The sequence below is a fragment of the Macaca thibetana genome, chromosome 7 (assembly GCF_024542745.1).
Source record: "Macaca thibetana thibetana isolate TM-01 chromosome 7, ASM2454274v1, whole genome shotgun sequence".
NCBI lineage: Eukaryota > Metazoa > Chordata > Mammalia > Primates > Cercopithecidae > Macaca > Macaca thibetana.
In genome coordinates, this window is record NC_065584.1 from 72017452 (window position 1) to 72043084 (window position 25633).

Genomic DNA, 25633 nt, shown 5'->3' on the forward strand with positions numbered 1-25633 from the left:
GCACTACGGTCATGCTTCTGAATAGCCAGTGCACTCCAGCCTGTGCAACATAGCAAGACTCTGTCTCTAAAGGGGGAAAAAAAGAAAATCTAGAAATAGTAAATAAGTATTTTAAATATATTAGAATTAGCATTTAATCATTAGGAAAACATATACCTTCTATATTATTGTAAAAGATGTATTTTGTTAATTTCTTATTCCAAGTACTGGTTAGTATTGCTTATTGTTTTTTGAGGTTTTCAAATAGTGATCAACATGCCAGTGCTAAAATAATGTCAATACTATCAGATTAGCTTAGGTACTATTTTGTCATTTTTTGTTTGTTTTATTTTGTTTAGAGACGGAGTTTTGCTCTTATTGCCCAGGCTGGAGTGCAATGGCATGATCTCAGCTCACTGTAACCTCTGCCTCTCGGGTTCGAGCGATTCTCCTGCCTCAGCCTCCTGAGTAGCTGGGATTACAAGTGCCTGCTGCCAAACCTGGCTAATTTTTGTATTTTTAGTAGAAACGGGGTTTCGCCATATTGGCCAGGCTGGTCTCGAACTCCTGACCTCAGGTGATCCACCCACCTCGGCCTCCCAAAGCACGGGGATTACAGGTGTGAGCCATCGTACCCGGCCTATTTTGTATTTGTTATACTTAGTGAGCCCTTTAATTTTTCACATTTTGCAGGATGTGAACTCATTACTTGGTTTCATTCTTTTCTTTTTTCTCTTTATATTGATTTTTAGAAAATTTTACAACTTCTTCCAGAAAGAATTCATCAGCGATGGCAGTTTCATAGTATTGGTAAGTAATTCAAGTATGTATTTCATATTTGAAACAAAGAATAATATATGAAAAATGCTCTTTAATGGGTTGTTAGTTGAAATGAATTAATAGGTGATGCTTTAGTAAAAAGAAAATAAAGAATACAAGAACAGATTGACTAGGAATATAAGAAAAATTATAGATGAAGGGTTTGTAGTCAAAATGCCATAGGAAGTTTTTGGATCCACTGCTTCCTTTATTCTGATACATTAACAATGATGATAAAACTATAAAACAAAAAAGCAAGATTAGCATCTCTGTGAATCAGAAATGGAAGAAAAATGCAAAGTGCCAAACAGAATGGACATTTGTGTTGTTTCTAGTTTCTTTACTTATTGTTTGCTAGTTATATTTGTTTTATTGTATATTCCTTTGGATTTACTACTATGATAGGGTTATATCTTCTGTGAATGAGTACAGTTACTTTTTTTTTTTTTCTAATTGGATGCCTTTAATTTCTTCTTTCTTTTTTGTTTATTGTGCCTCCAGTACAATATTGAATTAAAGTGGCAAGAAAGAGCAGACATTCTTGCATTATTCCTGATTTCAGGGAGAAAGATAATGGTCAGTCTTTCACCATTATATATGATTTTAGCTGTAGTTTTTTTGTAGATGTCTTTTATCCAGTTGAAGAAGTTCTGTTCCTAGTTTGAGAGTTTTTAATCATAAGTATACATTGTAATTTGCCAAATACTTTTTCTGCGTCTATTGATGCGATCATTATCAGTGTCATTGGTGCTTTTGTCATTTATTCTATTAATATTATATATTTTACTAATTGATTTTCAAGTGTCAAACCAACTTTCCATCCCTGAGGTAAATCCTATTTACTATTTATAGTCCTTTTTATTTGTTGCTTACTTCAGTTTGCCTCTCTGTTTATGATGAATATTGTACTGTATTTTATTTTGTCAGTCTTTATTTGGCTTTACTATTAAGATAGCTATAGAAGTTTAGAAGTGGTCCCTCTTCTGTTTTCTGAAAGAGTTTGTGAATGAGTGGTAGGTAGCATTTTCTTCTTTAAATAGTTGATAAAATTCAAAAGTGAGGCCATTTGTACTTGGACTTTTCTTTGTGATATTTGTAATTATTACTTCAATTTCTTTACTTGTTATAGGTTTATTCAGATTTTATATATCTCTTTGAGTCAGTTTGATAATTTGTTTCTTTCTAGGAACCAATTTGTTAGTAGAAAGTTGTTTAAGTTACTCCTTATAGTAATCCTTTTAATTCTCATAGGGTCAATAGTGATGTCCCCTTTCATTCTTTTTTTTTTTAACATTACAGAAACTATTTATTTATTTATTTATTCATTCATTCATTCTTTAGTGGTTTAACTTTATTTTTAGATTCAGGGGATACATATGCGGATTTGTTACTTGTGTTTATCTCATGATGCTGAGGTTTAGGTTATGATTGATCCTGTCACCCAGGTGGTGAACATAGTACCTAATAGTTTGTTTTTCAACCCTTGTCCCTCTAGTACTTCCCAATATCTATTGTTGCCATTTTTATGTCCGTGAGTACCCAGTGTTTAGCTCCCACTTACAAGTGAGAATATGTGATACTTGGTTTTCTGTTCCCATGTCAATTTGCTTTAGGATAATGGCCTCCAGCTGTATCTATGTTGCTAAATGTTGCTACAGAGGACATAATTTCATTCTTTTTAATGGCTATATCCGCTTCCTGCTTGATTTTGGTCATTTCTGTCTTCTTTCCTATTTTATTGGCCAGTCTAGCTATTTGTCATATTTGTTGATCTTTTCAAAGAACAAACTTTTGATATCATTGATTTTCTTTATACTTTTTCTGATTTCTATTTTCTTGTTTTCCATTCTGGTCTTTGATATTTTATGTGTGTGTGTGTGTGTGTGTGTGTGTGTGTGTGTATATATATATATATTTTTTTTTTTTTTTTTTTTTTTGAGACGGAGTTTCGCTCTTGTTTCCCAGGCTGGAGTACAATGGCACGATCTCGGCTCACCACAACCTCTGCCTCCCAAGTTCAAGTGATCCTCCTGCTTCAACCTCCCAAGTAGCTGGGATTATAGGCATGTACCCCCACACCCGGCTAATTTTGTATTTTTAGTAGAGACAGCGTTTCTGCATGTTGGTCAGGCTGGTCATGAACTCCTGACCTCAGGTGATCCGCCCACCTCTGCCTCCCAAAGTGCTGAGATTAAAGACGTGAGCAACTGCACCCAACCTACTTATTTTTTGTAGTACTGTATTTATTATTATTATTATTTTTTAAGAGACAGGATCTTATTCTGTCACCCAGGCTGAAGTGCAGTGCCATGATTGATCATGGTTCACCGAAGCCTTGAAATGGGCTTAAGCCATCCCCCCACTTAGCCTTTTAAGTAGCTGGGACCACAGGTGCACACCACCAGGCCCGGCTCACTTTTTAAAATTATTTTTTTAGAGACAGGGTCTTGCTTTGTTGCCCAGGCTGGTCTCAAACCTTCAGCTTCAAGCAATCCTCCTACCCCAACCTCCCAAAGTGCTAGGATTACAGGTGTAAGCCATCATACTTGACCTCTTATTTTTTATAAAACATTCTGTGGCAGGCCTGATGCCCAATGCCTGTCATCTCAGCCCTTGGCAGAGGCTGAAACAGAATGATCACTTGAGGCCAGGAGTTTGAGACCAGCTTGAGCAACATAGTGAGACTCTGTCTTTAAAGACAAAAAAAAAATTTTTTTAAGTTAGCCTCACTTGTTGGCATGTGCCTGTAATCCCTGCTACTGAGGAGGCTGAGGCAGGAGGATCACTTAAGTCCAGAAATTCAAGGCTGCAGTAAGCTATGATCACACTGCTATACTCCAATTTGGGTGACAGAACGAGACACAATCTCTAAAACATGAAAATAAGGACAGATGCAGTGACTCATGCCTGTAATCCCAGCACTTTGAGAGCCTGAGGCAGGTGAATCGCTTGAGCATAGCAGTTTGAGACCAGCCTGGGCAACATGGTGAAACCCTATCTCAGAAAAAAATACAAAAATTTTCCAGACATGGTGACTCCTTCCTATAGTCCCACCTCCTTGGGAGGCTGATTTGGGAAGATCATCTGAACTTGATGAGGTCAAGGCTGCAGTGAGCCAAGATCATGCCACTGCACTTTAGCCTGAGTAAAAAAATGATACCCTATCTCAACAACAACAGCAACAAAAAACAAACAAAAAAAAAAAATTAAAAAAGAGAGAAATTCTGCTTGCTTTGGGTTTAATTTACTATTCTGTAGTGATGCTATCTTGGCTCACTGCAACCTCTGCCTCCTGGATTCGGGCGATTCTCCTGCCTCAGCCTCCTGAGTAACTGGGACTACAGGCACATGCCACCACATCCAGCTAATTTTTGTATTTTTACAAAAATTAGGATTTCACCATGTTGGCCAGGATGGTCTCGGTCTCCTGACCTCATGATCCACCCGCGTCAGCCTCCCAAAGTGCTGGGATTACAGGTGTGAGTCACCGTGCCTGGCCCTGTTTCTAGTTTTTTAAGATGTAACCATAGAATATTAATCTGATAGATTTCTTCTTTTCTGATATAGATATTTAAAACTATAAATTTCCCTCTAAGCTTTGCCTTAAATCCGTCCCGTAAGTTTTAGTATGTTGTGTTTTCATTTTCGTTCAATTGAAAATATTTTTTCATGTCTTTTTTATTTCTTCTTCAACCCATAACTTATTTAAGAGTGTTACTATTTTTAAGCTCTTCAAATATTTGATGTTTCCACAATTATTTTCCTTTTTGATTTATAACTTAATTCCTTTGTCATCAGAAAAAAATATTTTTGCATGATTTTAATCTTAAAGTTATTGAGATGTTTTGTGGCCCAGAGTATAGGCTCTCTTGAAGAATGTTCCAGTGTGCTTGGAATTAATGTTTATTCTAGAGTCGTTTAAAATATTAAATTTAGTTTTCAATATGGTATTCAATAAAAATTAGTAAATTAATGTATGGCAATTATGTGATCATTGAAGAACAAGAAAGGACTTGAATGAATAAATGGAATTTTGTGCAATATTCATGGGAGATAAACTTGATAGTGTAAAGGCAACAATTTTTTAAAAATTTGCATGATATATTTATCCCTATTGTATTAGAGAGACAGAGGCTAAGTTTTCATTTTCAAGGATTGATGAACAATCATCCATAAGTTCTTGAAGTTGAGTAATAGGAAACTTGTTTTTCAAACCATTTGGCTACTGTAAGAAGTTGCTGGTCACAAAATGCACGTCCAGTAAACTGCAGTCCTATTGGCAACCCTTGGTTTGAGAGTACAACAGGGATACTCACTGCTGGCAGTCCTGCCATGTTTACAGGTTGTGTAAAAATATCATCCTGGGCACTTCCTGTTCTGTGGTCTTCTTTGATGAACTCCAAGTATGGTACTGCCACACTCAAGGTGGTGTGGGAGTTAGCATACTCCAGAGTTAAAAGCATTCACAAAATCATTAGCAATGAGACATCTCACTTTCTGTGCTTTGATGAAATAATTTTCATATTTTTATGTTAACAAGAAAACATTTCCTGAGAGAATTCTTCCTCTTACAAAATCATTGAACCCTTCTCATCTGGTTGCAACATCCATGGCTTCAGTAGACACATCAATGTCACATCTGTGACCATATTGTAGCCCATCAAATCTTGCTATACTCGATGCTGCTTCTGATATGCACAATAGATGGTAGCAGACAATTGAATAAGTGATGTGAGAAAAGGATACTTCAGTTACTTTGATCCCCTCAGACTCAAAGAGGTCAGCAGCTTTGGACCAAAGAGACTGTTCTTCACTTGATAATTCCAGTACAAGATATTCCTTTGGAATTCCTATACATAGTTTGCTCACATTTGTCAAACTGGGAAGCATGAATGGTTTAACAGGATCCTGTACTGTGGTAGAATCCTTAGGGTCGTGTCCAGCCAGTACACCCAAGACAATTGCTGCATCATCCACATATCTGGTTAAGAGTCCGTGCACATCCATCAAATTCTCCGGGGAAATGAGACCATGATGGAAAACTAAGCCACAGCTTGGTTTGAAACCAACAAGCCCACAGTAGGCAGCAGGATTTCTGATCAGTCCTCCTGTATATGATCCTAAAGCCGCATAGCATGTGAATGCCGATACGGAACTGCACTCCCACCTGAGCTTCTTCCAGTTATCAGCCAGTCTGAATCTTCATTCTCAAAGTGGAGATTCTACTTCCTCTTTTCTCTATATTGTTTTGAATAACTCCAGGGTTTTTTTTAACTGGTCCAAATACGCCATCTGTGTTTCCAGTTCTCATAGCAAACTCATCTAAATTTGTCGTTCCATTAGTAGAGTTCCCTAATCCAACAACTTCGGAACTACTATAGCGTTACCTTTCAGCATATTTGATGCACATGTAAGACAATTTTTGGCTGGGTGCAGTGGCTCACGCCTGTAATCCCAGCACTTTGAGAGGCCAAGGTGGGTGGATCACCTGAACCAAGGAGTTTGAGACCAGCCTGGGTAACATGGCAGTACCCCAACTCTACAAAAAAAAATAGAAAAATTAGCTGGGTGTGGTAGTGTGTGTCTGTGTTCCCAGCTACTGGGGAGGTGAGAGGATAGCTTGAGACAAAGAGGCCGAGGCTGCAGTAAGCCATGATTGTGCCACTGCAGTCCAGCCTGGGTGACAGAGCAAAAACCTGTCTCCAACAAATGAATTTGTTAAGTATATATATAAATATTAATGTCACACATTAATATTTATCAGATATTAAATATATATACCGTGTATATCAAATATATATCATGTATATCAAATATATATACACACACACATATATAACAATTATTAACATTCCTATAGGGATTTTTAAATGTAGCCTAACAAATTTATCTTAAAGTTTATATGTAAAATAAAAGCCAAAGCAATTTGGAAGAATAACAAGTCGGACCAAGAGGGTGGTGTTGTTGGCTATTTTCATGCCTGATAACAAGATAAATTATAAAATTATACTAACAAAGGCACTGTTACTGATGTAGGGATGGATAAGTGGGTGAATGAAAAGGAACATGGAGATGAGCCAAAGACCTAAGCTTATGTATGGAAGCTTGAAATATGATTGAGATGGCATTTTAGTTCATTTGAACACCATAAACCCCAAAATAGTACTATACTTGGTTTTCCATTTGCGAAAAAACAAATTCTCTTCCACCCACAAGGAAATACATTTCTGATAGATTCAGGACCTACATGTGAAAAGCAACACATAAAAACTTTTTGAAGCGAATATTTGGTTTATAATTTTAATGTAAGGAAGGATTTCTTTAGACATAGAAAGAACACATAAGAAAGAAAAACATTGGCAAATTGATTATATTAAAATTTAAGGCCAGGCAGGGTGTCTTATGCCTGTAATCTCAGCACTTTGGGAGGCCAAGGTGGACAGATCACTTGAGCTCAGGAATTTGAGACCAGCCTGGGCAACATGACAAAACCCCATCTCTACAAAAAATAGAAAAATTATCATCCAAGCATGGTGGCATGTGCCTTTAGTCCCAGCTATCTGGGGGCTGAGGCAAGAGGATTACTTGAGCTCAGGAGGTCAAGGCTGCAATGAGCCATGATCATGCCACTGCACTCTAGCCTGGGTGACAGAGTGAGAACCTGTCTCAAAAAAAAAAAAAAAAAATTAAAACTTATCTGCATCAGAAGATACCGCCTCCCCACCCAACAAAAACTTGAATTGTTTGGGATAATATATTTTCAATTCATAGAAATAGACACAGAATTAGTAATACAGAAGGAACTCCATATATATATATATATATATAAAAATTAAAAGAAAGCCAGGTGTAGTGGCCCACACCTGTAATCCCAGTACTTTGGGAGGCCAAGGTGGGAGGATCACTTGAGGCCAGGAGTTCCAGATCAGCCTCGGCAACATAATGAGGCCCTCTACAAAAAGTACATAAATTAGCCAGACCTGGTGGTGCACATCTGTAGTCCCAGCTACTCAGGAGGCTGAGGTGGGAGGATCACTTGAACCCAGGAATTTGAGGCTGCAGTGATCTATGATTGCACCGCTATTCTCCAGCCTGAACTCCAGAATGAACAACAGAACAAGACCCCATCTCTTTGGGGGGGAAAAAAGGACAACTAAATTGAAAATTGTACAAAGGATAAAACAGGGAAACCTTGAATGGCCAAATTAAAAGATGTTCAGTGTCGCTAGGAAATATCAAATGAAAGCAATATTAAGGTAGTTAACATACATCAGATTATCAAATATTAGAGCATCTGTCAATGTTTTGTGCTGCCAACAACATGGTACTAGAGCCCTCCCGTATACTGCTGGTAGTACTATTAATTGTCACAACTCCTTTGGAGAGAATTATCTAATATTTGGTAAAGCTGAAAGTAATTTTATTCCTATTTATATACCTCAGGGAAACTCAGGTGTGTACAGGGAATCATGAACAAGAACTATTTATTATGGTACTCTTAGAATAGCAAAAATCTGAAAACAAACCAAATGTCTTAATATAAAGATGATAAATAAATTTTGGTATGTTCATACAGTGGAATAGTTTGCACTTCTTAAAATGTATTAACTAGAGCTACATTGATAAGTATAGATAAATTTCTTAAGCTAATGTTGTATGTGAAAAGTAACTTATAAATGACTTTTTAAAAATAAATGACTTGTATGAAACAGTTTATATTATTTTTTATGGATTTATAAATGTGTAGTAATAATATAAAAATATTTTTGGAAATGATTAATACCAAAGCCTGGATAATGGTTTCCTCTGGGGAAGAAAGGAACAATATGATTTGGGCCTCAGTGATACCTATACGGTAAAGTAAAACATTGGAGATAATGCAGGTAAGTGAAACAAACATGGAACTACGTGTAGATTTATTCATACTGAATGGTGGTCCTCTGCAGGTTTGTTCATGTTATTTTCAGTATTTTATTGTAGGTTTGAAATACTTCATGATTGAAAAGAAAAAAAAAAATTAATGACTTTGTGCAACTTAGAAAATTAGTATAATGGAAATATTTGTTAGGAAATATTACAGTTAAGGATGTTCATATGGTTAACTAAATGAAAATTTTCTATAGTGGATTTCATTTGGATAGTGATAAAGTGTTTTATTCTTAGTCTAAATAAGAGATTTATAATAGATTGTTGTGTTAAATGCAATTTGGGGCCTAGGTTTTGTTAATTTAAAAAATCATGTTTAATTGCAATAAAGCATGTGTTGAAAAGGTGATTCTTTTTATATGCCCTTCCGATCTCAAGTATGGCCAGAAGGATATAAAGGTCACCAAGAATAATTTGGAGGTTGCCAAGGACTTACTTAAAAGTGTTTTCAAGTCCGACCGAGAACTCTGACATTTACAAATAGATAAGATGTGAATATTTAAAATCATGTTTTCTTTTCAGGTTTGATTTTAAAGAAACTACTTCACACAGGAAACTCCTTAAAGGTACAACTGTGTTTATTTTCTATGACTTTAAAAATACTGAGTAGAACATACATGCCACCTGTTAACACTTTTCATACCTAAACTTTTTCCTAAAGATCTCTGAATTGTCTTCAGTTTATTTAACTGAAGTGAATTCACTTAAAATGTAGCAAGAGGCCAGGTGCAGTGGCTCACTCCTGTAATCCCTGCACTTTGGGAGGCTGAGGTGGGTGGATCACTTGAAGCCAGGAGTTGGAGACCAGCCTGACCAACATGGTAAAACCCTGTCTCTACTAAAAATACAAAAATTAGCTAGGCATGGTGGCAGGCACCTGTACTCACAGCTACTTGGGCAGCTGAGGCAGGAGAATTGCTTGAACCCTGGAGGTGGAGGTTGCAGTGAGCTGAGATCACGCCACTGCACTCCAGCCGGGCGGCAGAGTGAGACTGTATCTAAAAAAAAAAAAAAAAAAAAAAAAAGTAGCAAGAGTTTGTTTGACAAACCATTCTAGGTTGACTGGGGACATTGAAAAATTGTTGTACTTTGCCACTCAGTGGACTCATTCACCAGCAATCTTTCCTCTTTATGGTCCCCAGAAGAAAAACATTATTTAGTCATTCGACAGATTATTCTTCCTTCCACCATAGCCACTATTAGATGTAGAGGGAAGTAGGGGAGATACATATATATATATATATAAACGTTTTTGTTTCTTTTTCATTATGTCATTGTACTATAATAAGAGAAGCTGCCCATTCCGAAAATATCTTACTGTAGGTTAGATAAAGTAACATTATTACAGGGGCTTTTGACTTCATGGCTTGGGTATAAAAGTACAAAGGAATAAGCCTTCCTGTAGCTTTTCTCCTGTTATCTGGCTGAACCATGAAAGTGACAGCAGTTGAATACTTTTGACAGTGGCCATGAACAAGCTCTGATAAGGTAATTTCCGAAGCTATCAGTGAGATTACGTAGTGGAAGAATGAGTGTTTTGCTTGTCAGAGATTGAATTTTCCTCTATTTCTCTTTTACTGTTTTTATGCTGAGAGAATGTTCATTAATCAATTAAAATATTTATTGTCTTCTGTGTACAGGGTATTGTTTTAGGTGCTTTAAAAGAGTAGAACAAAGTTGCTATCTTGGAGCTTAGAATCAAATAATAAGGAAATGAGATAATTTCAGAGAGGTTTTAAATAATTTTATTTAAATAATTTAAATCATTTTATTTTAACTTAATAATTTTAATAATTTCAGAACTTTTCAGGGGCAAGAACATTGAATTCTCAATGTGCCAGGATCCCCATAACCATTCCTCCTTTTACCAAACTCATTCTCACTACTAACAGTCATTGTTCTCTCTCTTCTTGCTTCTTGGATTAGACTGGTGGTGATGGGAGGTAGGCAAGGAGGGAAGTAGACAAGAAGGAAATGATTTTCTAATTTTTATAAATGGAAATTATAGAATAAAAATTACCTGATGCCTTTAGAGAACAAGTTCATTCTATACTTGTTAAAAATCCGTGCATTTGTATTTCCAAATAATGATTTCAATAGATGCTATTGATATGTCTTGTCTCTCTCCTCTTCCTCAACTTCCCTTTGCTTCCCTGCCCGGCCTTTTGAAAGTATCATTCTGTAATCATCATCTAGAGAACTTTGTTTTTCAAAGGAAGGAAGGATTTCCATTATAAATAAAAATACTGTCTATTTTCATTTTATTTTATTTTAGATTAGGCGAGAAGGTGTTCGTCTTTTCTTACTGTGGTTGCAAGCTCTTCAGAATAACTGTAGCAAAGAACAGCTCTGGATGTTTTCATGCTTAATCCCTGGATTTTCAGCACCACAGTCTGAACATGGACCTCGAACTTTAGATAATCTCATTAATCCTCCACTCAACCTTCAAGAAAGTAAGATTCATGGGATGTTACCTGTCAGTATGTTTAAGCTTTCTATGTGGTCTCTTAGTGTATTTTTTCAAATGTCTGTGCATTAATTAACTGGATAATCCAAGGCAATGTTTTAAAACATAGCTTTTATTATTATTCAGGTATCGTGAAGTCAGCAGATCAAGTAAGCTGTTGAAATAATAGTTTGTTACTCACAGTTCCCAAGCGGAAGGGGCATGCCATGCCACAAGGGCTACGTGGAGAAGCACCAGAGTTGGTCAGGAGGCAGAGGGAACCGGGAAAAACATGGGCAAGAGTCTTTATTATGATTTCCGTGGCAAGAAACAGGCAACCCAAGTTAAGCAAGTTTAGGATTAGCTAGTTTGAATAATTCCAGTGGGCTGTAGGGCATAAGAATTGTCCCTAGTTGTCTAGTACCCAATCCTTTTGTAATTAGGGCAAAGGAGTAGTCACCCTGAATGTAAGTGTAGAGGAGGTGGTAGGGGTGTGGGCTCTGGATTGGTTGGTTTGAATATGAAAGGCATGCTCACAGGCTAGTCACTTACTGTCTCTAGGAACTGGCTAGCCCCTGGGAAGAACATATTCTCTCTAGAATCAGTAAGGCTTCAGAGGTGTAAGCATCAAAAACCTGCGGTTAATATAGATCATTTAACATTTTTCATTAATTACTATTACATATCACCTTGTATCCTGGAGTTAATTGGATGTACATTGAAGTACAAGTGTGTTTTATTTTGTCCATTAGATATGACTGTGAAAATGTTATATGTAAATTGAATTTTTATAAATTTTCATAAATAGTATTGCTATTTAAAAATTTATAATTTCAGTGATGTTTAATTTTTGCTCTCATTCGTGAGTCTTTGTGCTTTTTACCTTTTTTCTAATGTTCCTTTTTTTTTTTTGAGACAGAATCTCACTCTGTCACCCAGGCTGGAGTGCAGTGGCGTGGCCTTGGCTCACTGCAACCTCCACCTCCTGGGTTCAAACAATTCTTCGGCCTCAGACTCCCTAGTAGCTTGGGCTATTGTTGCCTATGCTGTAGTGCACTCCCATGATCGGCTCACTGTGACCTCAGACTCTTGGGCTCAAGTCAATAACTGGGACTACAGGTGCATGCCACCCACCACACCTGGCTCATTTTAAAATTTTTTGTAGAGATATGGAGTCTTGCTATGTTGCCTGGCTGGCCTTAAACTCCTAAAGTCAAGCAGTCCTCCCACCTTTACCTCCCAAAATGTTGGGATCACAGGTGTCAGCCACTATGTCTGGTCTACTTAACAGATGTTCTATAAGCATTTTTTCTTCTGCCTCTCTTTATAGAGAGGTTTTCTTTCATCACTTTTTTTTAAGAGGTAAGGTCTCAAAGCTGTGTTGCCCAGATTAGAGTGCCGTGGCTTTTCACAGGTGCGATCATAATGCACTGTAGCCTTGAACTCTTGGGCTCAGGCAGTCCTCCAGCCTCAGCCTTCCTGAGTAGCTGGGACTACAGATGCATACCACCACACCCACTCTTTCATCAGTGTTTTTGTGGATGACTTTAAAAATTATTATTATTCATTTTAAATACATTTGTGACTGACTTCTGCCCCTTCTCTTTTTGAGAATAGAAGTTTTGCTTTTTAGTCTATAAGATGTGGAAAATATGGAATCTCTGTATACTCCCCAGCGGAGACTAAGACATATTTATGGGAAGAGTGAGTATTAAGGGGATTTTTATAGCTTCACAAAATAAAGCTTTCATAAAGTGTGTTCTTCTGTATGATAACAGTGGTCCAGGAAGTCCAGAGTACAGATGATAAAGTTTGTACTTTCTTTTTTCTTTTCTTTCTTTCTTTTTTTTTTTTTTGAGACAAGAGTCTCACTGTGTTGCCCAGGCTGGAGTGCAGTGGCGCAATCTCGACTCACTGCAACCTCCGCCTCCCAGTTCAAGCAATTCTCGTGCTCCACAGTAGCTGAGATTACAGGCACGTGCCACCACGCCAGGCTAATTTTTTGTATTTTTAGTAGAGATGGGGTTTCACCATGTTGGCCAGGCTGGTCTCGAACTCCTGACCTCAGATGATCCACCTGCCTCGGCCTCCCAAAGTGCTGGGATTATAGGCGTGAGCCACTGCGCCCGGCCTAAAGTTTGTATTTTTAAAGAATAATTTTTAAAAATGAGTGGCAGAATAACATACCATGTATTATTTAAGAACTGAAATCTACCTCTGTTGTGAGCTTGCTGGTTGATATTTACTGAGAGTCAGGTTTAGGGACCTACATGTGTTTACCAGGTACTAATTGTTCAGCTTAGGAAATATTTAAGAGAATTCAGCTAGTTGCGGGTTGACTTTCTTGCATTTGCATTTGTTATAATGACTGTTTTTGAACATCTGAAAAGTAAAAAATATAAAACTTTCTTATTTTGTAAGTGTTAACAGATTGGTACTTTGATAAATAACTGCATTATTACAAATGTTTGTGATCTTATGGAATTTTTGTAATGGCAGTCTTCATGTGAATTTCAAATTGCCAGAAGTTCTTTCTCAACTGAGATGTTACATACTTGTAATCGCTGTGTTGTCTGTCCATCCCTTTGTCACATTCTCTCAATCAAGGGTTCACAAAACAGCTGATTATTAAAATTTGTGGCCAGGCACGTTGGTTCACACCTGTAATCCTAGCACTTTGGGAGGCTGAGGTGGGCAAATCACCCGAGATCAGGAATTTGAGACCAGCCTGGCCAAAATGGTGAAACCCCATCTACTAAAAATACAAAAATTAGCTGGGTGTGGTGGCAGAAGCCTGGAATCCCAGCTACTTGGGAGGCTGAGGCAGGAGAATCGCTTGAACCTGGGAGGCGGAGGTTGCAGTGAGCCAAGATCGTGCCATTGCACTCCAGCCTGGGTAACAGAGTGAGACTCCATCTCAAAAATAATAATAATAATTATTATTATTATAAATAAATAAAATTTATTGTTGTGATCAACTATCAGGGATGCTCTCAAGATTTATTTTAAGGATCAGTCATTAGAAAGTTTTCTAGCAATTTTCATTGCATACACATTTTGCAGTTAAAGTTTATTTGGTTATATTATTGTTTTACTAAATTTGTTTTGTAACTATACTATTCTTTTGTCTTTGGATAGCTCAAGTCACTATAGAAGAAATCACTCCTCTTGTCCCCCCACAATCAGGAGATAAAGGGCAAGAAGATCTCACAAGCTATTTTCTTGAAGCACTTCTAAAATACATAGTAATTCAGGTACTTGTTATCTTCTTTGATATCACACTCCTTACTATCCTATATGGGTGATTCCCTTTTCTCTCTCTTACCATTATTCTATCATAGTAGATATTTGCTTGTTTTCTTTTCGTCAGGGAGGTTGGAGGGGAAGGGTCAATGGCTTGCTTTTAATTAGCTTTAGCTTTTAAGCTTTTGCAAGTGTAATCAACCAAGTGATGGTGGTAGGGGATATTTCCTAAACTTGTCATGTAAACTCAAATTTTAGATTCTTCTTTGGGGTAAAATAGATTTTAAATATTGCTTTACTGATTTATTGAGCTATAATTGATACACAATAAACTGCAACATTTGAAATTTACAGTTTAATGAATTTTATTACATGTATATATCCATGAAACCTTTACCACAATTAAGATAATGTATATATTTATCACCTCTAGGCATTTTCTTGGATCTTTGTTTGCTTTTTTATTTGTTTGTTTGAGACAAGGTCTTGCTCTGTCACCCAGGCTGGAGTACAGTGGCCCAATTATGGCTTACTGCAGCCTCAACCTCCTGGGCTCAAGTGATCCTGCCACCTCAGCCTCCCAAGTAGCTGGGACTACAGACCACTGAGCCGGGCTAATTAAAACTTTTTTTTTTTTAGAGCGTTAAGGTCTCACTCTGTTGCCCAGGCTGGTTTCAAACTCCTAAGCTCAAGTGATCTTCCCACTTGAATCACAGCCTCGCAAAATGCTGTGATTATAGGTGTGAGCCACCATGCCCCTTGGATCCCTTTGTATCGATACTTCATGTTTATTGCGCTGAATAATATTATATTGTAATTCATCCCCTTGTAGCATGTATTATATTGTATACATATACAATATTTTGTTTATCTCTTCATCAGCCAATGAATATTTGAGTTATTTCCACTTTTTGGCCAACTGGTGATATCAATTCCATCATTAATTCTACATTCAAGAGTTGGCTACATACTGTAGGAAAAAGCTTTCTCCCCTCCCCGTTTGTTTACTTACTTATTTATCTCAACATGGATTTATGCATTCCTGTGAATTCATGTGTTAGTATTTACTACAGTTACTAATTTTGATGCTCAGATTGTCCTAAATTTGTCTAGTGGAAGTTCCTTCAAGCTGACTCCTATGCCTTTGAATTGTTTCCATCTTTGAGCACTTCCATACTTCCTGGCACCACAAGATGTTCCAAGCTCATCTCATACCTTCCTTGCTCTGTCTGGAATCTGCTGCTTCTCTAAGCTGTCATTCATTTTAATGAAGAATTGTATTCACAGACACAGACACACACAAATCCATATTCCTATCTGTCTGTCTATCTATCTGTCTGTCTGTCTGTCTTTCATAATGTTAATTCATACCCATTTTCCAAATTTCAATCTAGTACCACAGGGTTCATTCCCGTTTCTTCCTTTCCATATTTATAACTCTTACCTGTCAATGAGAAATGTGGCTCATATTATTCTCAGTGTATTTACTTATTTAATCAGTTCCCCCTTGTGTATGATCAATCTCCTCTTGCCACCATTGCCCTCCTCTGCAGACATTCTCCTTAACTTGATTGGGTTCCATTACCCCATTCTGGGCCTTTGCCAACCACCTGCTTGGATGTCTTTCTCGTACCCTATATTATACTACTGTATCTCTTTCTGTCCTCGCTTCTCCCACTTCGTGGACACCCTCCTCACCCCTCTCAGATTGTGAGTCCCCACTGGGTTCCTGCCTCTGCTGTACCCTCTTTATGGATGCCCTGTGTCCTGTGCTCAGGCTCTGATTATCTGCACTTGACTGCTGCTATTGCTTACATACACACACTCCTACCACATATGCTTATGTATTTTGTATGATTTTTTAGGCTGAATTATTCAGGAAGGGACAAAAGGGAGAGAACTTTAACATTTTTGTCATTAGTAGGGCCAACTTTTGTATAATTTTCATAGTTTTTTGAAGCACACTTCTAGGATTTTTAAAAAATATACGTAATGTACTTGTTTGACATTAGACCGATTTAAAAGATTTGTCCTTACGCTATGTATCATGATCTTTAGTGTTAACAATTCAGTGTATTGCAACCTTTTATAAGCTTGTTTATAATTGCTAATACTTCCTTTTAAGAGATTCTTTCTTCTGGAATGATTCTAATTATATAATTTATTTTTAGGTAAAAAGTTTAGAATGGAAGAACAAAGAAAACCAAGAAAGGGGATTTTCATTTTTGTTTTCACATTTTAAGAAATACTACTTGCCTTATATTTTTCCAAACATCTGTAAGGAAAACAGTTTATATCATCCTATACTTGGTAGGTAATGTTTGGAATTTTCTGAAAGAACACGCATAAGAGTAAAATAATCTCTCACTGTAAAGTTGGCATTTGTTACTGCAGGAAACTGATCATATTTAATACTTGTATTGGTTGGTACAGATATGATACCTAGATTCATACTGAAAGCAAATTTATGTTAATAGGAAATTTTCAATGAGAATGAGTTTTTTTTTTTTTTTTTTTAAGAGACAGGGACTCACTCTGTCACCAAGGAGGCTAGAGTGCAATGGCATGATTATAGCTCACTGTAGCCTTGAACTGCTGAGCTCAGGCAATCCTCCCATCTCAGCCTCCCTAGTAGGACAACAGTCATGCACCACCACATCTGGCTAATTATTTTTTTTTTTAGAGATAGGGTCTCCCTATGTTGCCCAGGCTGGTCTTGAACTCCTAGCTTCAAGTGATCCTCCCCCTTGGCCTCCCAAAGTGCTGGAATTGTAAGCATGAGCCACCACATACAGCCAACAATGAACAGATTTTTTAAAAACTTATTCTCTGGATCTTATCAATTAGAAAAGTTAGCCCACCAGAAATATTTGTGGTTGTAAATTAAACTGAATTCTTGTTTGGTGTGATCCTTAGACTATACCATAAATTTTATTTTTAAGGACCCCCCATATGGGGGTTCAATCAAATATTAGTCTTATTCAAATTCTATATGAATAATTACATAGCCATGTTTCATCCAGTATTTATATAGTTGGTGCAAAAGTAATGGCAGTTTTTGCAATTACTTTTAATAATTATTGCCCCAACATATCTCTTGGAGCCTTGAGCCTAGAGCCTTGTGTACAAATCCTGGGTTAGAAGCTTAGCTCTGCCATATATAGAAGGTATTGGTCATCCGTAGGTAAATTGTCTCTTTCCCAGAAAGGTGTTCCTAATACCAAGTTTAGGGAATTAACAGGCTTAGGTAAAACCTCATATTTGGTATGACTTCAAAATATGTGTTTCAGTGTTAGGTTAATTGAAGTGAGCTCTTATTTATTTTAAATAGTTCTGGAAGCTTCTTTGTACTTAGGTAGGTTTATTGAACTTTTTGATATTTTGTAAAAATAGATGTTTCTATATATCATCCTGATATATATGGTTCACTCTTCTGAGTTCCATGCAACATCTGGCAAATTTTGAAATGTCATTTTTGTGCTAAAGCTAGTTCTAAAACCAGAATAGAGTAACAATATTTTCTTAAATATTTAAAAATCTAGGTCTTTTCTAAACATAATTTCTTTCTTATTTTGGTTTTCATTTTCCTTTTATTTTGCACAGACATCCCACAGATGAGACCAAAGCCACATTATGTCATGATAAAGAAAGATGCTGAAACCAATGAAGCAATCTATTGTACAAAGGAGCCTTTCATTAAGGCTCGTGTTATTGTCATTCGTTGGCTGGTTTCTTTCTGGCTGGAGCCAAAACCACATACAGGACCTCATATTCCTGGGATGGAAGGTGAAGTCTTGCCAAAGAATATTCAGGTAATGCACAAATGAGGCAGGCTTGTTAAAGTTAGAAATGGCTTTTGAGATTTAGTCCATTGATTTCAATTGCCTTAGGTGGAGAGTACACTTAAATAATAGTGCTATTTTATTTGTATAAATATATTTTATAAATGCAAATTTTACTTATAGAGTTAATAAGTTTCCTGATAAAGAAATGAAACTTGGGAAGTATAGAAGATAATTTCATTAGTATATCAGTCTCAGCTTCTTATTTCTATATTTTAATTATACAATACTAAAAATATTCTTTATTGTACAGATAAATCTTATAAGTGAAAATAACTGTGATCAAATGGTAGGACCTTGATGGCCCTTTTTATTTGTGGGCATTCACAAAATGCAGATTAAAAGACCTGTTCACACCCCCTTCCCCCTTTTTCAACAAAGACTCTCAGTCTAGAAATGTGATATAAAATTATAAAGCAATACAGTAGAGTAATATTTCAAACTGTTGTTTTGGATTTAACAGTTTACCTTTTTTTCATACTTCTTTTTTATTTTCTCTTTTCCCTCATTGTACATTTTCCTAAACGTGTCTACATTACAATATTTTTACTATTTTTATTTTCCTTTCCTCAGATTTTCTTACTTAGTTTTTAAAATCTTAAACTATGTGTTTTTTCTATAACATCTTAAATCTTTTATAAGTAGAATAAAGGTATAAAGTGTGTTTAATTAATCAAAATTCAGAAAATTTGAGTTTTATTCCTCTTAGTTTATTTATCTATAGCAAACTGTATGGTGTGTGTCCTCCAAAACTTTGCTCTAAGTTCTGTAAGTGTGAAAATTCTCAAGCAGAACTATCTGCTTTCTGATCCTAGAACGTAATGGATGAAAATCATAAATGTTTTTAGTTGGAAAGGTATATTTGAGATCATTTATTTAAGCTCTGTTATTTTATGGATGACAAAACTGAGGCCAAAAATTGAGTAACTTAACAGAAAGTAATTTATACCACAGAATAGTGCTACTTCTACCATATAGGAATTTGCTTATCACCACCTTAAGACTTAATTTTCCCCTGTCTTTCTGGTTAGGCTTGATCTTCAGCCTTGGTGAAAATTCGATTGTCAGAATTATAGAATTTTCTCTCAAGTTTTCTAATATTTTCTTTTAGTTTCGTTTGTACTTCTGTCATAAATTTTGTTCCTTTGTTTTTTGTTTTGTTTAAGAAGCTTTTACTTATGTAAATTTTTGTCCACAGTAAAATAGAGATAATTTTAAATATTAAGGTTTTATTAGGTAAACATTCTGATGTTAAGTTATTTACTTATTCTTGAAGGTCTGAACTGTCTCTAATTCCATTATTCATCCACCTAGCTTTAATTAATAACTTGTTTGAACTGTAGACTTACTGAGAAACTTGTATAACTATAGGTGGATAGATGATTAATTACCACACATTTTGGAGTATCTGTGTCACTTAGATGTTGAGTTATTTGCATTGCCAATTAATTATTTAGAATGGCTTTTAAATGAAACTCTATGCTCAGAGTTTAAGCAGTGGTATAGATTACTTGGGAAATGTTTTGGATTTTGTCAGTATTACCTATTAAAAGACAAAATGCACAGTGAAATGATTATGATATTGTGTCTCTCTCTTTTTTTTTTTTGTATTTTAGAGAGCAGCTGCTAGTTTAGTATCCAGAGAAGAAAGCAAAAATGATAATGCTGATAAAGCAGACAGAACTACAGAACCTGAACAGTCTCATTCCAATACAAGCACTCTCACGGAGCGAGAACCTAGCTCATCTAGTCTCTGTAGTATTGATGAAGAACATCTCACAGACATTGAAATAGTTCGCAGAGTTTTTTCTTCTAAAAGAAGTAATGTAAACTTTGTGACAGAGATATTTCGTCAGGTAACATACCTCTCAGTATTTTTAATTTGTAAGGGAGGCTTTTATCTTTAATATTAAACATACTGATTTTTAGCTGGGAACAGTGGTGTGTACCTTTAGCTGTAGTTGTTCAGGAGGCAGAGGTGGGAGAATCGCTTGAGCCCAGGAGTTTGAGGGCACTTTGAACAACATGCAGAGACTGCATCTCTTAAGAAAGGAAAGGAAAGGGAAAGGGAAGGGGAAGGGGAAGGGGAAGAGGAAGGGGAAGCGGAAGGGAAGGGAAGGGAACAGAAGGGAAGGGAGACAGAAAGGAGGAAGGAAGGAAGGAAGGGAGGGAGGGAGGGAAGGGAAGGGAGGAAGGAGATTACTGATTATTAGCTATTTAAAATATATTCTTCATGTAGATTTTTAAAGTTTATACTTAGTTTATAAAATGTATCTCTAATCCTTTAGTATTTTCTATTCTTTATATATTTTAGTATGTGATACTTTTAACTTAATAATTACTTTTCCCCTTATACTCCTCCTGTTACCAGAATAATTTTTAAAATTACTCATTATAGATTGAAACTCTTCTATCATTTGATTAATAAACTATAGTAAAATTATTTTATCTTCCACTCTCTCATCAGTAAATGGTTTATGATTATAGGAAGGGAGGTTTTTATTGCTTTTACCCTCAAGGCTTAGTTTTGTCCTCTAAGGCATTCTGAAGTCAAAGTTGATTAAGACAGATATTTCTTAGGGAAAATATAGAAAGAAAGGGAAAATAAAAGAACAAAAAGCTATTTCACATGAAGGTAGCTAGAAATCCCTAAGTGCATGTTCTCAAATATGTAGAAATTTTGTGGAAAAGAAACCTTATGAAAACTACCATTTGCTCTTGATGGCAAAGGCACTTAACAAAGGTAAACAACATTGAGTTTTGCAGCTGAGGGGGATCATTCAGGTGTCTCAGCAAGTAAGTGGTAGATCTTTGACTATGAAATGCCCACATCCTGGTTCCCATGTCAGTGCTCTTTATTCAGTGCCACACTGCGTTCACATGCCAGGGAGCTCTCTAGGCAAAGCAAATACTCTTGATCTCCCACACATATTTATTGATGTGTAAAACAAAGCATGAGAGAGCATTAGTCTTGTCAGCCTAAATTAAAGAAACAAACTTGTTTTCATTTTTTGTCCAGCATTAGCAGTGGTTCTAGCCAGATTTAAGGTTTGTGTTAACAGAATATATAACAATTGGGAAAGGAAAGATATTTGACAAATTATGTTGGAATACTTGTGGGGAATTTTAAAGCTTATAGAACTATTCAGCCTTCCAGTTGTTGAGTCAGTTTAAATAAGTTTATTTTTCTAGGCATTTACTTATTGTGTTTGTTTTCAAATTTGTTGACAAAGCTCATCACATCCTCTTATCCTTTTAACCTCTAAAGCATTTATATTCATATTCCTCCTTTTCATTCCTATCAGTGCAGTATTTAATTGCCTGGTAATTTTTTAATTTTTTTGCAGAGTGGGGTCTGGCTATGTTGTCCAGGCTGGTCTTGAACTCCTGGCCTCAAGCTATCCTCCTGCCTTGGCCTCCCAAAGCGCTGGGATTACAGACATGAGCCACTGTGCCTGGCCCTATCCCTTGTTTGTTTCTCTCTCTCTTTTTTTTTTTTGATGGTGATTCTTGCCAGAGATTTGTCAGTTTTATTATTTTCTTTCTGTCTTTTTCTATCTTTTCCCCCGAGACCCCATTCCTTTTCCTTTAGTGGTTGTCATATAAGTTTTAACATGTATACTTCACTTTTCAAGTTCTAAAGTTATTTTTTTACCCTCTTCCTAATCAATACAAGGACCTTAGAACCCTACTAGTCTGATTTTTCCCCCCAACATATATATTAAGTAATTTTGTTCTGTTTTTTGTGTTGGTGTATATTTGTTACATATTTGCCACTTTATTTTATCATGATTTCTTCCCTTTCAGATCTTCTATTTAGAATCACTTTCCTCTGCTTGAAGTTCATCATTTAGAAATTACTTTAGTGGATGTATGTTGGTATCAAACACTTTTAATTTTATGATTTTCCCAACTTTATTGCGGTATACCCAACAAATAAAAATTGCATATATTTAAGGTATACATTGTGATGTTTTGATACACCTATACATTGCGGATGATTACTACAATCAATCTGGCTAACATAATCATGGCCTTACGTAGATAAAATTTCATTTGCTTATATATGGTAAGAACACTTAGGATAAAATCTTCTAGCAAATTTCAAGTGTAAAATACAGGATTATTAACTATAGTCACCATGCTAGATATCCAGAACCTGTTCATCCCACATAACTGAACTGTTGTACATTTTGATCAGCATCTCCCATTTTGCCTAGTGCTCAGCCCTTAGTCACTACCTTTCTACTCTGTTTTTATAAGTTTGATTTTTTAGATTGCACATTTAAGTGAGATTATACAATAAATTGTCTTTCTGTATCTAGCTTATTTATTTCACTTAGCATAATGTCTGCTGGGTTAGTCCATGTTGTTGCAAATGGTAGAATTTCCCTCTTTTTGTTTTTTTGAAACAGGGCCTTACTCCATTTCCCAGGCTGTAGTACAGTGGTGTGATCACAGCTCACTGCTCAAGTGATACTTATGCCTCAGCCTCCTGAGTAGCTGGGACTACAGGTGCACACCACAATCCCTACCTAATTTTAAAAAATTATTTTATAGAGAGGGGTTCTCACTGTATTGCCCAGGCTGATCTCTAAGTCCCTGCCTCAAGTGATCCTCTCACGTCGGCCTCCCAACGTGCTGGGATTGAAGGCGTGAGCCACTATGCCTGGCCCTAGGATTTTCTGCTTTTTTTTTTTTTTTTTTTTTTTTGAGATGAAATCTCGTGCTGTTTCCCAGGCTGGATATGGTGGCCCTATCTTGGCTTACTGCAAGCTCCACCTCCCGGGTTCAAGTAGTTCTCATGCCTCAGCCTCCTGGGTAGCTGGGATTACGGGCATGCGCCACCACGTCCGGCTAATTTTTGTATTTTTAGTAGAGACGGGGTTTCACCATGTTGGTCAGGCTGGTCTTGAACTCCTCACCTCGTGATCTGCCCACCTTGGCCTCTCAAAGTGCTGGGATTACAGGTGTGAGCCACTGTGCCCAGCCAGATTTTCTGCTTTTTGAAGGCTGGATAATACTCTGTGTGTGTGTGTGTGTGTGTGTGTGTGTGTGTGTGTGTGTGTGTGTATGTGTGTATATATTTCTGGCTCTCTGCTCTGTTCCATTGCTCTATATATCTGTTTTTAATGCTGGTACCATAGTGTTTTGATTACTGTTTTGTAATGTATTTTGAAATCAAGATATGTGGGTACCTCCTGCTTTGTTCTCCTTGCTCAAGATTATTCCAGGTCTTTTGTTGCTTCTTCATAGAGGAATTAACTGCTGATTTATGAACTTGAATATTCTGGTTTCTTTGACAGTTATTTCTCATTATAAATTTATAAATTATCACTCTGATTTTATACATCAGTTTTTAGCTATGGCTAATATCAGTTTTTCCTCACAATTCATATTTAGCATGTTGGCAAAATAATATTTTGAAATCTGCCAGGACGTAGTTCTCTGGTGTGTAGTAAATTCAAGCCACTAGGATGTAGTCTGACAATTTGTGTAATATTTTAGCTCTGGAGGATATTAACTTTTTAAGATTATTAAATTTTGTTTTTCAGTGTTTTAGATTGACAGCAAAATTGAGTGGAAAGTACATACTAATTTTTTAAAACAGGTTAATTTTTCTGTATCTTAGAATTTCTTTGGGATCATTTTAACTTTTTAAATTTTATTTTGAATGTTTTTAAGGAAGGCTGAGCTGTTGCTACAACTGTAAAATAAATATTCTTAAAGCAGGCAGTGATGATCAAAATCTTACCATTTGACCATTAAGCTGCGAGAATATGAGAGTGATAATTTAGGAATGAGTTGATTAAAGAAAGTAACAAATAAAGTAGTTTACTAAGGAATTAATAATAGCAAATAAACAAAAGGATTAACAAATAACAATAAATATTCTGTTGATATTGCACGTTAACTTTTCATCATCTTGGGAGCTTTTTTGCTGGTTTCATTCAGATAAAATAAGTTCATTTGACCACATGGTTATTATTTAATACACCTACTGATATCTCTAGAATAGAAAGTGGCAGGTTTTAGGTAAGGGTTTTGTGATTTTTAAGGTTGATATTAGCAAGTAGTGTCATAAAAAAATAATAAAAAGTAAAAGCAATTTAATTCTTTTTTTTTTTTTTTCTTTTTTGAGATGGAGTCTCGTTCTTGTTGCCCAGGCTGGAGTGCAGTGGTGTGACCTCAGTTCACTGCAACCTCTGCCTCTCAGGTTCAAGCGATTCTCCTGCCTCAGCCTCCCGAGTATTTGGTATTACAGGCATGTGCCACCGTGCCTGGCTAATTTTGTATTTTTAGTAGGGACAGGGTTTCTCCATGTTGGTCAGGCTGGTCTTGAACTCCCGCCCTCAGGTGATCCGCCTGCCTTGGCCTCCCAAAGTGCTGGGATTACAGGCGTGAGCCACCGCACCCAGCAGCAATTTAATTCTATTTCCACCTAAAAAGTAAAGTAAAAATATTAACCCATAAACACACACAAACACAAGGAAAAGACTTTGGGTGATGAGATTAAGAGTATTTTTGCTGTTTTACTTTTCCATGTCTGGATTGTGTAAATCTTTTTCTATGAAAATGTGTATTTGTGATGAGGAAAATATTTATATTTTTTTAAGATCCCAGAAAATACCAGAAGAAAAGAATAACTATGAGATTTTTCTTTTAAATTTTGCCTTATTGTTAGACTATAGAACTTGATTATATGTAAAATGAAATATATAAGCCTTAACTTTTTTCTTTGTATGCTTGGAAAAGGTGAGGTACCTTATTACATATGATTTTTTATTAGATTTTGGAGGCAAATTTAATTTTTATTTTAAAATCAAAATCTATTTTAAAAGTAATAGTTCTCAAGAAGACAATGATGACTGGGTGTGGTGGTGTGTGCCTATAGTTCAAGCTACTCAGGAGACAGAGACAGGAGAATCGCTTGAGGCCAGGAGTTCAGTCTAGCCTGGGCAATGTAGCGAGATCCTGTCCCTAAAATAATAAAAAATTTAAAAACCACAATAATGTAAGTTGCAAAAAAGTGCAACTTATGAAAAGTTGTATTTACATTGACCTTTGTAAGAGCTCAGTTATTTCAGGAAGCAAGGAATATCACCATTCTGAGTAATACAATTTCAACTAATCTTTACTACTTCTACTTGAAGTCAGTTCCTGTCTACCACAAACATTCCTATATCAGTGTGCAAATAATTTGGAGACAACAGGCTTTTTATGACAATGAATTGGTTAACTTTTAAAAGTTGTTTTTTATCTCACATTTTATAATAAGATAGAAATAGATGTACAGCAGGTCTTAATATCCCTGATGAACATCGATGCAAAAATCCTCAATAAAATACTGGCAAACCGGATTCAGCAACACATCAAA

General features: G+C 36.2%; 2 protein-coding genes and 1 pseudogene across 11 annotated transcripts in view; 1 reads left to right on the top strand and 2 right to left on the bottom strand.

The window, feature by feature from the left end:
- The window catches only part of BRMS1L (BRMS1 like transcriptional repressor), a 261816-nt gene that overhangs the window by 104715 nt on the left and 131468 nt on the right, over nt 1-25633 (bottom strand). The gene's annotated exons all lie outside the window — the stretch shown is intronic.
- RALGAPA1 (Ral GTPase activating protein catalytic subunit alpha 1) overlaps nt 1-25633 on the top strand; it is a 277367-nt gene that overhangs the window by 39028 nt on the left and 212706 nt on the right. For all 10 annotated transcript variants that reach the window (XM_050798088.1, XM_050798091.1, XM_050798093.1 and 7 more), the window contains exons 4-10: nt 732-789; nt 9247-9290; nt 11000-11177; nt 14309-14424; nt 16585-16723; nt 18017-18225; nt 19872-20111. In XM_050798088.1, the coding sequence (XP_050654045.1) occupies nt 732-789; nt 9247-9290; nt 11000-11177; nt 14309-14424; nt 16585-16723; nt 18017-18225; nt 19872-20111 (984 nt within the window). The remainder of the gene's footprint in view (nt 1-731; nt 790-9246; nt 9291-10999; nt 11178-14308; nt 14425-16584; nt 16724-18016; nt 18226-19871; nt 20112-25633) is intronic.
- Nucleotides 4910-6207, bottom strand: LOC126958379 (glutamyl-tRNA(Gln) amidotransferase subunit A, mitochondrial-like; annotated as a pseudogene).